At 43.4% G+C, this 16,548-nt stretch overlaps 1 protein-coding gene across 1 annotated transcript in view; it reads left to right on the top strand.

Moving 5' to 3' along the window:
* Positions 1-16,548, top strand: part of Cfap54 (cilia and flagella associated protein 54) — a 283,795-nt gene that overhangs the window by 249,514 nt on the left and 17,733 nt on the right. Inside the window, exons 65-67 of the mRNA XM_051139645.1 lie at positions 1,458-1,564; positions 7,040-7,181; positions 11,153-11,227. Of these exons, the coding sequence (XP_050995602.1) occupies positions 1,458-1,564; positions 7,040-7,181; positions 11,153-11,227 (324 nt within the window). The remainder of the gene's footprint in view (positions 1-1,457; positions 1,565-7,039; positions 7,182-11,152; positions 11,228-16,548) is intronic.

Below are 16,548 nucleotides of genomic sequence, written 5' to 3'. Positions count from 1 at the left end.
CTCTTTAGTTTTGATTTCTGCCTTTCATTTCCTTTCCAGCAGACCTTTGGCTGTCTGACTATGTTTAGGGAGCCACTGAAAACATACGGTGCCTGGCTTATTGATATATAGACTTTGTTATAAGATAAGTGGGGGGAAGAGCCAGCAGCTCATTGGAGGGTGCCAAGATGCCAGTGTCTGTGAGTCTTTTTCTCTTTAACTGGCCGATGATCCCAGAGGGACTTTTGCTCTTGTGCTGTTGTGGTTGAGGATGTGGATATCTCATGTTCATCATACACTGACTCCAACATTTCCTGCGAACGCCTCAGCCCCATAGCTAAAGCTATGAATATAGATGTGGGTAGGTTCTTCTGAGGAGCAGTGTCGTGGGAAATGTTGAATTGCCCCACTTGGGCATAGGAAGGGACCTGGTGTGAGATGTTCTCACACTTCTATTTGCAGTCCCACCTGCTCTTGCCTTCCCAGGTGCCTGAGCCTCTAATCCTGGGGTTTTCCACCATTCTGGGTCATGCTTGACATTGGCAGTCACTTTGAAGACCCTTGGAATACAACTGTCCCTCTCCTCTGTGTCTCCGAAATGCTCTCTGTTCCCCAAAGTGCTGCAATAGGTCATCTCTTTCACTCCCTTTTCTTTCTGCCTTTGCAAGTTTTTAAATGTAAAGATAGCCCTTTAGCCTGTACATTTGACCTGCATGGAAGCAGAGAGACATATGTGTGCCTGACCAGTCAGTGTTGACGGGCTGCTCTAAGCTTCAGCATTCCAATCTTAAAGAAAGTGGGAGTCTGTGAATCGCACAGTCTGGGAGTCCATGACTGTTAGCGGATGTCACATTGCATGGAGAGGACTCTAGGAATTATCCAAATCCAAGCAACAGGGAACTGACTGGGGCATGAGTCTTAAGCAGGGCCTGTGATATTGTGTGGAGTTGAGATGAAACCGAGAGGAAAGGAGAACAGTGGGTGTGTGGCAGCAGGCGTCCGCACAGAAGGGGGAACTGTGCCTATTGAGAAGTAACAGGAAGCAGCTCTGTGTCCCCCAGGTGTTTGTGCTTCTTACAGAGGGCCTGAAAATGCGGAAACTTACATTTAACTGCAACGCAAAACATTACTCCAAGTAGCACTTATTTTCATGTACTTGTATCTGTGCGTGCTTTTCTAGGCGACCTGTTCTTCCTTGAGCTCACTGTGTAGTCTAGGCTGACTTTGAACTCTTCAAACCCTTATGCCTCTGTATCCCACATCCAGGATTACAAGACTCTTTTGCCATAACCAAATTAACTTTGAACATCTCATATTTCTCTTCAAAGTGAATTGAGAGGGGGGAAAAACTCAAGTCTTTCTTTTCTATGGAAAAGCTGTTTAAGATACAGTGATTTTTTTTTTTCTATAAGGAATGATGATGGAATTCTCAGGTATAGTTTTGATGTCTATTTTTGTATGCTTTTATTTTTCTTTAGGTTTTATTGCTGTATGCATATAACCTGAAGCCCCTGAAGATTACAGACATTAGAGTACCTACTGGGAACAGCGTGTGTGTTGGCACCTGCTGGCTTGTGTTGAACAGGCAAGTAAACACCATCCTCTGGAAGCCTTCTGGGGATGATGGTGAATAAAAACACTAATCTTGATAGTAAAGAAAGGCATTTCTGGAAGGCAGAGCCAGAGAACTTGGGGTCCACGGTGGGTGGTGCTTTGCAGCCAATACAGGGGAGTGCAGTTGTAGGGGCATGGTGTCAGAATGTTTGCACTGTACTTTTTGTAAGGTCTCAGCTTTAAGGATTCAAGAGTGATAGCAAGACAAACTATCCTTTGGAGTAAGAGATTCCTTAGGGAGTAACTAAACTCCAAGTAAAGACAGCACAGTGGAGGCTCTGAGGAGTATCCAGGCCCATGAGAGTAAGTGGAGTCCCTTCTTATATTTAGAGACACAGGAAAGGTCCCGTCATGTGGATGATCAGTAGTCCATAGTAAGCATTTCCTTTTTTTTTTTTTTTTTTTTTTTTTTAACATCTATTGAAATGATACCTTGTCGGAAAGGCAAAGGGCGAAGCTTGGCCCATTCACTTCGTGCGTGCCCATCACACAGACATGGTACCCGTAGCTTCTGACTGCTCCTACTCCTTGGTAAATCTCCTTTGGTGACTCAGGGTGTGTAGACTCACAGGCAAACTCCCTTGGCCCCTGTCACAATAAAAGCCTTGAAGAAGCTAAGGTAGAGGGAACACATGTCAACACAATAAAGGCCATATTCTACAGCTTAGAGCCAACACTACACTAAATGGGGAAAACACTCAAGCATTTCCCCTAAAATCCACAAGACAAGTCAATGCGTTCCATGTCCTTCAGTCTCTGAGCTACAGCAATAAGACAAGAGCAAGAAATAAATTTCAAGTCATACTGTGGAGCCATGGTAACAAGAACATGGCACTGACACAAACAGACATGTGGATCAGTGGAATAGAAGAGAAGACCCAGAGTTAAATTGAGGCAGCTACAGTTGCCCGAGTTTTGATAGAGAAGAGGCAGCATCTTCAACACGTGGTAATGAGAAAACTGGATATTTGCATGGAGGAGAATGAAACTAGGTCCACATGTTCCATTCCGTCTAACAAACCCCAGCTCGATAACTCCAGAACCCACAGAGGAAGCCAGCGGGAGCGTTTCCGAGCGGAGACAGAGGCAAGGGTTTTTTGAGAAGGACTCCAGTAACTCAGGAATTAATATCACAAACTGGAGAGTGAGATTGTGTGAAATTAAAAGGCTTCTGGGCTTCTGTGTAGCTGTGGGAACAGTCACAGGTTGAGAGAAACTCTTTTCACAGATATGAACTGGACAGAAAATTAGAATCTAGGAATAACTCAAGAAGCGAAATATCCTCTAAACATTCCAGTTAATTTAGCTTAAAAAGTGTGTGTGTGTGTGTGTGTGTCAATAATGTTTGCAAATTAAATCCAAACTCCACTATCTCCTTTGTTATATTTCCCTCTAAACTAAACCACGTTTTGTGTTGTTGCCCAAATTAAACCCTCTGCTTTAGCCAGGCCTATTCCTTTCTTTCTATCAAGCAGGAAAGATCTTTAATTTTCATTTTGTTAAATTTTGTTTGCTTTCCCAGGATGGTGGCACTCGCCTGTAATCCCAGCACTCAGGGAGGCAGAGGCAGGCAGATCTTTGTGAGTTCAAGGTCAGCCTGGTCTACAAAGTGAGTCCAGGATAGCCAAGACTACACAGAGAAACCCTGTCTCGAAAAAGAAAACACAAAACAAAATTGTTTGCTTGTTTTCTGCTTTCCTAACTTTTTACCAAGTTCTTTGTTTTGTTTTGTTTTTGTTTGTTTTCGGTTTAAAAGAAATGTTTTAACTTAGCCAACTCATCTTCGGCTCACTCGGTCGCTCACTGCCCTGGCACCTTCAGCCTCTATTCCTCCCGTTGTAAGAGGAGAGTGATAACATCTCCTTGCCCAGCTTTCTGATGGTCCTTAGCCTCAAGCCTGGTGACAGATGAGAAGGTGCTGGGAAGCTGACAGCACAGGAGTCTGCTGGCACTCAGTCTCTATCCCACCAGGCATCTGGAAAACTGTGGATGCAGACCCACCACCTCCCTGTTTCCCCAGAGAGTCCCGTTCTTGCCCCATGCTTTTCAGATCTCAGGACTTTTTTGGCCTTGTCATGAAAGAGAATAAAGCAAGAGTTGTTTCGAGAACTGGCAGACCTCCAATTTTCAGTCAATATTGTCCCCCCCCCCACCCCTTTTCCCTTTAAAGCAAAATGGTGGGAAACATACCAGCATAAGAAACCACAAAATCGGGGCATCTGCATTTACCTTGTAAATCCTGCAACACTGCGGGTGTTTAATTTTTTTTTTTCTAGAACCACAAGATGAACATAAGGATAAAACCTACAGAGCAGAAAGGCACCAGTGAGAGGCTTCTTTTAAAATCTTAATTAAGTTGAATTTAAAATTAAAATTCTTTTAAAATTGCCATGTTTTATGACCAATAGTAAACCACTCAGACAGGGACAAGCCCTTGTCACTGAGCTCTTCTCAGCAGTGATGTCTCTTTCCTGACCCAGGGCAGTTTTCCGTGTTCTGGTGAGGGTCACCACTCGTTCACTCACTGCAGACAAAGTGAGTGTCTCTGTGGCAGAGAAAACAGAGAGCACTTCTCTCTCCGTGTTCGCCTCCACACCTGCTGCTTCAGTTCTCCTGAGGAAAGGCATGTTTTCACTGTTCCTCTTCCAACCGCAGAGAAAGCTTCCATGTTCCCAGTCACTGCAAATCAAAGTTCTGGTTAGTTCTATATGGCCTTTGGGGACCAGAATCAAGCTCTCTGTCCGCTTCCCCACCTTTAAACTGTCACCATCATTCATCTTCATCTGTGTTTCTGCTTCCAAGAGGATCCTGTCCCCCAGGCCCTGACGGAGTAGGAGAGAGGGTCCCCAGGCATTAGGGAGAACAGGGTATTGGGGAGCTCTCATAGCTTAGACAGGATGGTGGGTACTTGCCTGTGGGGTCAAGGCAGGAGGTTGAGAAGCGGGAGTGGACATTGGCCTTGGAAGCAGAGAAGTAAAGAATAGGGAGCCAAGCAAGGGCAGGCGAGAGAAAAGATGAGGCTCAAGGCGTTGGACCTGTGCAGTCCAGAGGGCTGCCGACCTAACATTGCCACCCACCATCACCTAATGCTGCTCCTCGTAAGCAAGGCAGCAGGAAACTCGGAGAGATGTCAGGCCCTCGTGGCTGAGCAGCACAGTGGGAAAGCACAAAGCCGGCGTATTCTGCTGGGCACTGGATCACTCTTTTTAAAAAATGATTTATTTTATTTGCATTGGTGTTTTGCTTGCATGTATGTCTGTGAGAGGATGTCGGATCCTCTGGAACTAGAGTGACAGACAGTTGTGAACTGTCATGTGCATTCTGGAAATTGAACTCAGGACCTCTAGAAGAGCAGACAGTGCTCTTAACTGCTGAGGCGTCTCTCCAGCCCCCTGGATCACTCTTAAGAGAGTGATTTATTCTGAGCATTTACTCTGAAGAAGGCATTGCAGTCTCTGAGTTCTGGATAATCAGAGAAACCTGAAACCCATTGCTGGGGCTAGCTTATTCTTTTTTTTTTTTTAATTTTTTATTAATTTATTCTTGTTATATCTCAATGGTTATCCCATCCCTTGTATCCTCCTGTTCTTCCCTCCCTCCCATTTTCCCCTTATTCCCCTCCCCTATGACTGTTCCTGAGGGGGATTTCCTCCCCCTGTATATGCTCATAAGGTATCAAGTCTCTTCTTGGTAACCTGCTATCTTTCCTCTGAGTGCCACCAGGTCTCCCCCTCCAGGGGACATGGTCAAATATGAGGCACCAGAGTTTGTGTGAAAGTCATACCCCACTCTCCACTCAACTGTGGAGAATGTTCTGTACCCCAATGATCAGAAGTCTGTGAGTTCACTTAGGGCACTAAGGGTCAAGTGCATGGCTTTGGACATGCCAGGCAAGCACTATCCTGCAGGGATACACCCCTCAGCCCTATGTGATGTTTGAAATGACATGAGAATTCTTTCTCTGGGCATTGGACTGAAGAGCGGGGTTTAGCACACTCCCTTCCCTTTATAGGCTATTGTTATAGTTAAACATGTCCAGGTACATTGCTTCTTCCTTACAAATGTCTTATGAGTTAGGCAAAGTGGATTTTATTAGTCCAGCCTTGCCATAGAGGAATTTAAGTGTCAGATGCTAATGGACTCACTGGAGGGTATAGGGATGAAGGAAGGACCAAGACACAGGTCGGTCAAGTTCCCTGAGTATGACACAATGAGTCCTGACTCCACTCTCACTCTCCATACAACAGGCAGCCCGTCTAGCACAATTGAATAGAACCTACTTCCTAATGGGCAAGTTTTTCAATAAACTTACTGACAAATATTTATGTTTTAGTTGTTACCTTTTAACCAAAAAAAAAAAAAAAAAAAAAAAAAAAAAGGAATGCAGAATGCTTACTATATATGAAAATTCTCATATATGTGTATGTAAGAAAGACATGGAGTACTATTTGGTTTCCTCATTGATAGCATATATTTATACACACATATGTTTATATATGCTGTGTGTATGTGTTTATGTATGTATGTATGTATGCATATACTGCCAGCAAGGAACTCAAATAGTACCCCATGTCACAGAAAGAGACACTATGGAAGACTGTGTTTCTATATGTACTGGAAGTTTCCATGTGTACTCTTACACCATTCTGCTCTTTGAATCATCTTCTCATTTTGCATAATAATGTCCTTCCCTGAGTAGGGTGAAGTCACACAGAGCCTTACAGGTGGTCTTGCCAGTGACAAGCCTTTGACCTCACTCCGTTGGTCCTACTTCTGCCCACAGAGCACTCAGTTTTCACTGCCCTTAAGCCCTTGAAGCTCTCCATCTGCAGCAGCATCACCACTGCCTTCTATGCCTCTTCTTTGACTTCTGCTTCTTATCTTTTTAAATTTTCTTCCTCTTTCTCTGCCCCTATCAGCCCCCCCAACACATACAACATGCACATACACACATACACACACACACACACACACACACACACACACACACACACACACACCCCTCTAAAGTATGCACTCATGAGCTGGCTTTTTCAAGTTCTTTCTGACTTGTCATAGTTTTTACCTTGTGTCAACAGGACAGCCATAATGTGCCATCAAGATCTACATAGGAGTGACTGTTGTGTTGATTGGCTAGAATTTTATAAATATTTCTTTTCATAATTCAGAATAATTTGGACAGATATCTTCCTGTCATTGTGCCCTTCCCCTGTCTTAATGTATATCAATGTGAATGGATAAGTAGACATAAACATCATGGGCATTTGCTTGCTGTCTCTTTGCTCATGTCTGTTGAATGAAGGGATGATTGAATAGACAATATTGGGGGAGCTCAGACACTTAACTGTTAAGTAGATAAAGGCTTCATTCATAAATCGTATTGAGTCTAAAACCAATACCATTCTTGGCTTTTCAAATTAAATGCATATATGTGTGTTATTTTTAGAGTCATCTCAATTCATGAGAAACTATTTAACCTCACACAAATAGCTGAGATATCATTACCATCGGTTCCTGACGTTTCCTCAGGTGAAAATGTGTATGAATCAGTAGAACCCGAAAATAAACCAGTTGATACGGACATGGAAGTAAGTACATTGCTAAATGATGGGAGAATGAACTTGTAGTTTTAGGATGGATCCCACCACACATTGTTATTTAAGTCACTGGTCCCTTTGTTGGAACAGGACTGGGCAGCTAGTCTTGGACTTCGTGATGCTCCTACCTTTAACCTTCTTTATTTATACTACCAGATATGGGCCAACTCCTGTGTGTACATGTGTATTCAGTGCACGTGTGTATGAGGGAGTATGTGCATATGTGTGTGCATGTGTGTGGGGGTCACAGGTCACCTGTTCATCAAATACGATTCTTGCTGTCTGTGCCAATGTTCTCACTACGAGGCTGGAAGTCCAGAAGTGTTCCTAAAATGGCAGGAATCCTTACTTGTATTAATTTTAGATGCTATTGGTTTTCTGTTTGGCTATTTTATGGTTTGTCAAACTTATTACCCCCTTCTTCCCAACTTATGCCTTCCCCCTTGCCTTCTGAGTACTGTCCTATCACTCACACGCATTGGAAACCATTTCTGGTGTTTATATTTTTATGGCCCTGTCTAAAGTCCTTACAGCTGGGGCAGGAAGACCTTTGGTTCTATTCTTTTCTTGTGTGTTTGGTTTTCTTGACTATTTTTTTCATCCTTCACTGTTTCCTACTCATTATATCCCATTTTCAGGTGTTCATTCATAGATTTTGACTCAAAAGCTCAAATTGATCGCATCCTGTCTCGGTGCCATTTTCCTCCTGAGCTCCCGCTGTTCTCGGAGCCACTGGTGCATCTGGTTCTGGTTCTCCTTTTGCTGGTTCCCTGGTTAAGGCTGCATCAGCCTAAGCTGCTTCCTCGCTTTTCTTCTCTGCAAGCTTTCAGGGTCTTTTCTTCAGTTTTAGGTCAGGAGATCTTTTGTTTTTTGAAGCCATTTGGCCAGGCAAATATGAAACCAATTACCAACAATCAAGCAGTTTAAACTCTTAAAGAATAACATTTATTTGCATGGTTCTTCTTCTTCTTCTTCTTTTTTGTTTTTTTTTTTTTTAATTTATCTCCTCTATGTGCTTTTAATATATGAATATATAAAAGCTAGCAGCTTGTCTGACTTTCAGAGTATATATGTTGGCATTTTAAGTCTCAATTTACTAGCACAATGACTAAATGTATTTTATATTATTATGCAAGTTAGCAGCTATATGTAAGAGACTCTACCAGGTGAGCCCAGCTAGCCTCTGTGAAATGCCACTGTGCAGCTTTCAAGTCCTCTGCACCCTCTGCCAGGATTCCTAAGGGGCAGACATCTTAGAGCTCCAGTCTTGCAGCCTTTTCAACAGCCTCAGAGGTTCGCATGTGAATCGCTATGCTTGCTGATAAACTCAGTGCGACAATAAATCTTCCCATAGGTCAGCGAGCTCCCAGTATCTCAAACCCAGGAGATTTTGTAGAGATACACAGATTATACATTGCTTTCACGAAGAGCACGTTGCCCTCTCACGTCTGCTTTCAAGAAGGACTCAGCTCTCTTGACTTGAGCTCATCTTTTGTAGTGCACTTTCAATGACGGCTCTTCAGTCACAAACTTATCAGAGTGCTATCTTTGAGGCAGACACAGTCTAGAATATTTCTTGCTTAAATTGCTCCTCATACATTTCTCCATAGTTAATATATGGAAAATCGCTGTTACGAATCTGCCTGTCTTTTTACCTTTGATTGTCTGCGGCAGGAAAATGTCTACAATATGAGAGAAGAGGCCTCTAGACTGTGGTCCTGCTACTCTGCTTTACTGTCTAGGTCTGTGGCTAGACCTTTTCCAGGACTAATTTTCTTTTTCATTTCTAAAATAAATAATCCTTTCACACAAAGACAGGTTGTTTGGATAGAACCAGTGTTACTAGAGTGACCCCGGTCAACATGGGTGTAAATTTCATTATAAGAAGATAAATGTCTGAGTCAGGGGGTTGACTGTGAACATAAACAAGTCAAAATTAAACAGGGATATAGGGTGGCGGGAGGAACGCAGGAGACAGGTTTCCATAGTGAAGGCCTGTGATGTGCTCTCATGTCCCCATTTGGTGCTTTGGGGTCAACCACAGCTAAACAAACCCTCTGCGATGTTGATATCCTCCTTCGCATTTTAAAAATTGTTTTCCTCACTTAGTGTGTTCTGCGCAGATGCTACTTGCCATGTCATTTTATTGTGCATCACTTTTTTCCTTAATGTTGCTTAGCTCTAATTGGATCATTTTTGTGTAAATCTTCTATAAAACGTAGATATAATGTGGCTTGAAACTCCAAGGTCTGTTATCATTTGCTTTTTGTTTTAAGGTTTTTAGCCATCATTGCCTGGTTATGATTTGAAAAATTAATACACTTTATCATTTTAATATTTTGAGTACCAGTACATACATATATTGATATTACCATCCAGACCAGTTGTTGCTTCCTTCAGGTCTAGATGCTGGCAATATTTTAAAGCAGGCATGGTTTAGCGCTGACAATCTTTTTTTTTTAAAGATGTATTTATTCTGTGTGTAAGTGTTTTGCCTGCACACCACATGTGTGCCTATGAGTGTGGAGGTCAGAAAAGGGTATCAGAGCCTCTGAAACTGAAGTCGTAGGTGGTTCTGAGCCATCATGTGAGTGCTGGGAACTGAACACAGGTCCTCTGAAAGAGCAAAGAGCAAGTGCTTCACCAGCCACTGAGCCACCTCCCAAGCCCCATCTTTGTTTGTTTGTTTCTTCTTTCTTTTCTTTAACTCTTTTTAAAATATATTTTTAGTGTACTGGTGTTTTGCCTGCATGTATGTCTGCATGAGAGTGTTGGATCCCATTCCATTGGAGTTGCAGACAACTGTAAGCTGCCCTGTGCGTGCTGGGAATTGAACCCAGGTCCTCTGGAAGAGCAGCCAGTGCTCTTAACCACTGAGCTATCTCTTTAGCCTCCCCAGCCTCTTCTTTCATCTTGTAGCTATATCCCCTTTAGTTGTAAGTAAAGGAAAAGACACTTGCTCGAGTAAAATGGGCTTGGAGAGAAAGGGCAGGGCTATCATCAGACGGTGTAGTAAGCCTGTGTGCAGCTCATGGCCAGATTGAGCACAAGAACCCTTGTGGAAACCAGACCTGGGAGGCAAGAGCCAGAGCTGCACTCAGACCCACAGGGGACACAGACTCTCCCTAACCCCTGCGTCCTCCTCTTCCAGAACTCACAACACTCACCCAGTAGCTGCTTTCTGCTCCACGTCTTACCGCGCCACTGCAGGCTCTCTCTGTGATAGGGCAGGCTCTCTCCGTGATAGGGCAGGCTCTCTCCGTGATAGGGCAGGCTCTCTCTGCGATAGGGCAGGCTCTCTCCACGATAGGGCAGGCTCTCTCCACGATAGGGCAGGCTCTCTCCGTGATAGGAGAGGTGATATGGAGTCTGGTTGCAACGACAGGGAGCACGGTTGTAACAGCTCTGCCTGTAGGGAGGTCACCTGAGGTCAGAAGTCCACATGTAAAGGCAGCTGTGTCCCTACAGTCAGGCCAGGCCATAGCAGATGATGCCTACATGTTATTGCCTCTTCGCATTTACTTCCCTCAGTACCCTTTCTCACTTATTCCCTCCCCCCGCCCATTCCTTTCTAATTTACCTCCTCACTCCTGGCCTCTGGGATCTGACCGTCTTCATCCCAGAGAGTTCTTCTCAGTGGAAAAGTCATTTCTCCCAAACCGTGTCTTGGTGTAAATTGTTGTACTTGCCATTCCCCTGCAGAATATGCCTCTCCGCAGTCACTATCCAGGGAGAAGGTGCCATGGCAACAGACACGATTGTGCGCTGGTCTCATATTTTATGGCTACCTTGCATCCTTTCAAACAACTGGGATGACTTGAGAAAATGACTTCCAATTCCCTCTTCCAGGGCTTGGGAACAAGGTCTGGGTGACATAGGATAAGACAAAATGCTTAATAATTATTGTGGAATATTTTCCCAGTCACATTGGAATCTCTGTGTTGCATTCTTTCTGTTTCCAGAACATGATCCTGGAATGTTGCTCTGAAATAACAGCTCTGTTTTCCAACGACAAAGAGCCCATGCCACTGTCTGAGGTATGTACCTCCTCTCCGAGACTGTGCTGATCACATCTCTTTTGCTGTTGAAACAGAGGCATAGCTGGTGTCTAACTGCAAGCACAGCAGACCTCACTCCCTTACTTAGCATGCAAAAGTACTACATGTGGATTTATCATAGCGCGTCACCTTAGTTAAAAGTATCTTTTGCTAGAAACTTCAACTGGTGCAGAAAATTATAAAGAGGATTAAAAAGGAATCACTCCAAAGCCACCATTCTGTGAAAGTTCTCCTTTGGCGTTTGGAAAATATCTAGACATTTCTCCAGTATACACAAATGTAGGATTTTTACATTCACTTTACATGCACCATGAAACTTGCTGTTTCCCTAATCAATAATGTCACGGGTGAGCTGTTGTGTGTGAAAAGTTCACTTTGTTATATTTGATGCCTTAAAGTAGTTGCACTCATTTGTTTGCCAAGCACTAACTGCATGGCTAAATACTTACTAATGACAGATCTTGAGGTGTACATATAATCATATGTAAAAGATATGTAAAATAAACATACTAGAAACTTTGTGATTTTAGCCATTTGATGTACTGGACAGCTGTTAAATTCAAATGCCTTGCACCTATTACCTTCTCCTGCCTCCCAAATTGTCTCATCACTCCAAACAGCAACTCCACTCATGAATAATTACCTCCCCTTTCCTCCCTACAATCCTCCCCAACTCCTGATAACTTCTATTCTACCTGCAGTGTCCCGGTTTACCTACTCCAGGGGCACAATAGAAATGGAATTGTGTCACGTTTCTCCCTTGGTGTGTGGCTTGCTTCATCTAGCATAACGTTTTAAAGTTATTCCCAGTGCAGCCCACATCATTATTTCATTCCTTTTTACTTTGTTGTTTGTTTTCATTGCGTCTGCATACCATGTATGTTTACCCATTCACCTGAAATAGGCATTCGGTTCTCTTCACCTTTCGATCATTGTATTACACAGGCGTGTACTGAGTCCTGGTTTCAATGGGAGGGCTACATACTTAGAAGTGAAATTACAAAATCACATGGCAGTTCTACGTTTAACTACATAAGGATCTCTCAGACTCCCGCCCCCGGCCCCAGCAGCTATACAACTTTAGATACCTGCACACAATACCCAGGGTTCTAATTGCTCTACATTCTCATCAATATGTGTGGCTTTTCTTTTTTCTCAGTAGCCACCCTGATGTACCTGTGGTATTCGGTTATTTGATGCATAGTTCTTTAATGACAGCTAATGTTGAACACTTTCTCATATACTTGTCATCCGTCTGCGTATCTTCTCCAGGGAACTAGCTCTCCGATCCGTTGCCCGCTTTTGAACTGGTATGTTCACTCTAATAGATGATGGCAAATGGTCCTCTGGAAACGACACCCATTTTTCTCTCCTGTCAGTCATTGATGAGACAGTCAGTTCGCCAAAACTCCCATCTGCATTACTAGGCACTCCATTTTGTCTTTTAATATGTGTGTGCTGTGTGTGTGTGTGTGTGTGTGTGTGTGTGTGTGTGTGTGTGTGTGTGTGTTCAAAGATAGCTCATCTTAGGAACATATTTCAAATTACAAACTTTCTTATAGAGCTGCCTTTTAGTAGAGAGAGTAGACAGAATTCATCACCGTCATCACCACCACCAGCAGCAGAAAGATAATTCTGGATTTTTAAAATTGCTAATAACTAAAAACCATATGGGGCAATACATTAAGATTTGGAGTGTCAGACTGTATCCTATAAACAAATCTACACTGACAGTTTGAAATGGTGTTTTATTACAAAGTCATGCCCATTCACTCGCTTGTGGTTTCTGTCCACTTACTGCCCCACCACCAGTCTGTATGTCTTCCAAGGCCTCAGTTCTTCCTTTTCTGGACTTTTGTAGAAGATGTTCACTGGTTTCTCTGATGGGCCATAATGTCATGGTTTCTTAGGGCTGCTTACAGGAAATGTCTGAAGAGGTGACATCTGAAGAGCCATGGGGACACTGTACTGTGCCATCTGAAGAGCTATGGTCACACTGTACTGTGCCATCTGCAGAGCCATGGGCACACTGTACTGTGCCATCCGAAGAGCAATGGGCACACTGTACTGTGCCATCTGAAGAGCCATGGGTACACTGTACTGTGTCTTTCACCAGTTCCTGAGCTTTGGGGACAGCAGTGCTGTATCTCCTATATTTGTGTTCCCATGGTGCTTTGTAAAATTAAATTAAATTAAATTCTCTTTAGGTTTAAACCCTTAGGTTTCTTTTTCCTTAAAAAATCCACTTAATAATGTGTCTCTTGTCCACTTTAAAATGAAGAACATATTTTGTATTAAACAAAGATATAGTTCTACTGAGGTAGAAAGAGTAAATCCAAGCTTAAATCTAATTTTGGACAAGTTATTTTTGTGTTTTGGGCTCTCAAGAAGAAAAGAATGGCCGGGCGTGGTGGCGCACGCCTTTAATCCCAGCACTCGGGAGGCAGAGGCAGGCGGATCTCTGAGTTCGAGGACAGCCTGGTCTACAAAGCAAGTCTAGGACAGCCAGGGCTACACAGAGAAACCTTGTCTGAAAAACAAAACAAAAAAAAAAAGGAAAAGAATGAATAGTAGTCGTGTGTGTGTGTGTGTGTGTGTGTGCGCATGTGTGTGTGTGTGCTCGCGCGCACGCATGCACTTGTGTGTATATGTGCATGTATATACTGTGTTTGTGTGTGTTCATATGTGCATGTGTGTATGTATGTGTGTGGTATGTATGTGTGTATGTTTGTATATGCATGTATATGTGATTACGGAGGAAATAATTATGTCGACTTATATGACTGGGGGCTACATGGTCCCACAATGGCTGTCTGTATGCTAGAGAGCCAGAAAACCTGGTAGCTTCTCAGTGGATGATGCCAGAAGCCTTAGAACAAGGTAAGCAATGATGCATCCCAGCCTGAGGTTGCTGGCCTGGGAGCTCCCTGCAGTCACTAGTGTGGTTACATCCTGAAGGGCTCAAGAGCTGGAGTCAGATAGCTACAGCATCTGCACTTAATACAGCCCTGCAGGAAGAGTGGTTCATGATGTCTGCAAGCACCAGCGTCTGCACTTAATACAGCCATGCAGGAAGAGTGGTTCCTGCATATTCTGGCTGGCTTCTTCCTTCCACCTTTCTTCATGCAGACGCTCGGCCGATGGAGTGGTGCTGTCCTCATCACGGCTAGGTCTTTCCCCCTATCTTACTGTCCCAAATGCCAGTCATCTCTAGAAACGCCTTCACAGATACACCCAGGAGTGTGCTTGACTCATCTCCTAGGCGTCTCTCCACTTAATGAAACTGAGGATAGAAATTAACAGTAAACATTAACCACCACAGTGTTCAGTAATGGATCACAAAAAAAGTGTTTCATGAGATAGACAGTGAACAGTGTCGGGGGTTCTGCATTCTGGCAGATCAGGCCTGAAATCCTAGTCTGGGGGGTTAACAATGGTGTGGCCTAAGGCTGTGTATATAAAATAAAGTCATGATGCCAAGTTCTCACAGTCATTGTGGCTATTAAGACAGTGATGTGTTCAGTATGTATAAAAGGGCCTGATAAGAGCGAATGCTTCGAGCTGGGATATCTAAGCAGAGCTGTCATCCTTGTCATCCTCATCCTGTGTGAATGCTTCTGCTCTGCGTTAACTGATTTCAGAGTTTTAATATCTAAGTTTGCTTTTATAGTCTCAAAGCTAGAAGAGGAAACAGACACCAAGTCTCTACTCGTTAATGTAAATTGCTATTGAATTTGGAGGAATTAGGCCAGTGTGCAGGATGACGCCATGAGAGATCAGAGTGGCATAGCAGCCATAGGATCTACCCATCTAAGAGATGGTATCTTCCACTTGAATCTCACACTTGACCCCTGCTGAGAGGCAGACTTACCTAACTGCTGTAATAGGACAAGGAAATTTGTGAGCTTATCCCAATAAGTAAATTCTTGAACAAGCAAAGTTTATAGGTGTTGATAGAATTTTTTTTTTCCTCGAGACAGTGCCTCACTGTGTGACCTTGACTAGCCTTTGTAGACCAGGGTGGCCTTGAACTCACAGAAAACCTCCTGTCTCTGCCTCGTCGGTGCTGGAATCAAAGGTGTGCACCACCACATCTGGCCCTTTGAGACATTTTTTTTTGTCACTGATATGAGATCTTGTTATGCAAGATTTTAAATTTTTAGTGAACACACCCACTACAAATTACCTTGGCTTGTATCACCTCTCCTTAATTAAAAATAAATACCACTGTGTAGAAGTTACAGAAAAGAGACTTAGAAGAGCAAGGAGATAAAAGAGCGTCCAGGCAGACCTTCTTAGTGACAATCATAGAGTATCAATGACAACTATGGATGATTTCATGTCACACAACAACAAAAAGTATCTCTTTAATTGCCTGCTTAGGTTCAAATGATTAGTTTCCAAGCTGTCAGGTGGGATTCAAATATGATGCTGAAATGATTTCCTCTGTCTTGCTCTGACTAGCCACCCATGGGAGGAAGAAGCCCTCTGCACAGCACCCTGTCCATCATTAATTGTTGGCTGTCCGCTGTCTGCTGGACATTGGTGTAGATAGCTGCAAGGCAATATAGATGAGAGCACCTCCCCCTGGCTCAATTGACGTTTTCTTACTTCTTTGCATGACATGAAGACATTGGTCTAAATTATACACATATGTGCGTGGAGTGTGTGTGAATTGAACTGAATCGAACAGATTGGTGTGTGAGCATATAGCTCATTTGTGCAGGCACAAATCATACAGACCTGTACTTGGAAGAGACTTGAGGCACAGATTCTGGTTGGAAGAGATGGACCTTACTGCAAACAGAGGTTGAAAAACAGTTTTTATTGACTGTACAAGGTAAAGAATTTTTCCTCCATTTCAGAATTTTCAGCTAGACATGGCATAAGTACCTGACAATCATAATAATATTCACTGAGTGCCAACACACCACTAGTAATCATAATAATAACACTAGTTTGTATTTGTTCAGAACATTGTGTGTGCAAACATTACTAAATGTTTTGCATACGTTAGTGTGGTGGTTTGAATAAAGATAGCCTCCAAGGCTTGTCTACCGAAGGCCTGGTCATTAGGGAGCGGTGACACTGAGCAGGGATTAGGACGTGTGGTCTTGTTGCAGTAGGTGTGGCCTTGTTGGAGGAAGTGTGTCACTTGGGGGTGGGCTTTGGGGCTCAAGCCAGGCCCAGTGTCTCTCCCTCTCTTCCTGCTGCCTGCCGGCCCAGATGTAGAACTATCAAATCCTTCTTCAGCATCATGTGCACCTGCCTTGAAGATAATGGCCTAAACCTCTGAAACT

This window comes from Acomys russatus, chromosome 31 (assembly GCF_903995435.1).
Source record: "Acomys russatus chromosome 31, mAcoRus1.1, whole genome shotgun sequence".
NCBI lineage: Eukaryota > Metazoa > Chordata > Mammalia > Rodentia > Muridae > Acomys > Acomys russatus.
Note: the sequence above shows the minus strand (reverse complement) of the source record. Positions and strands in the feature narration are given on the sequence as shown.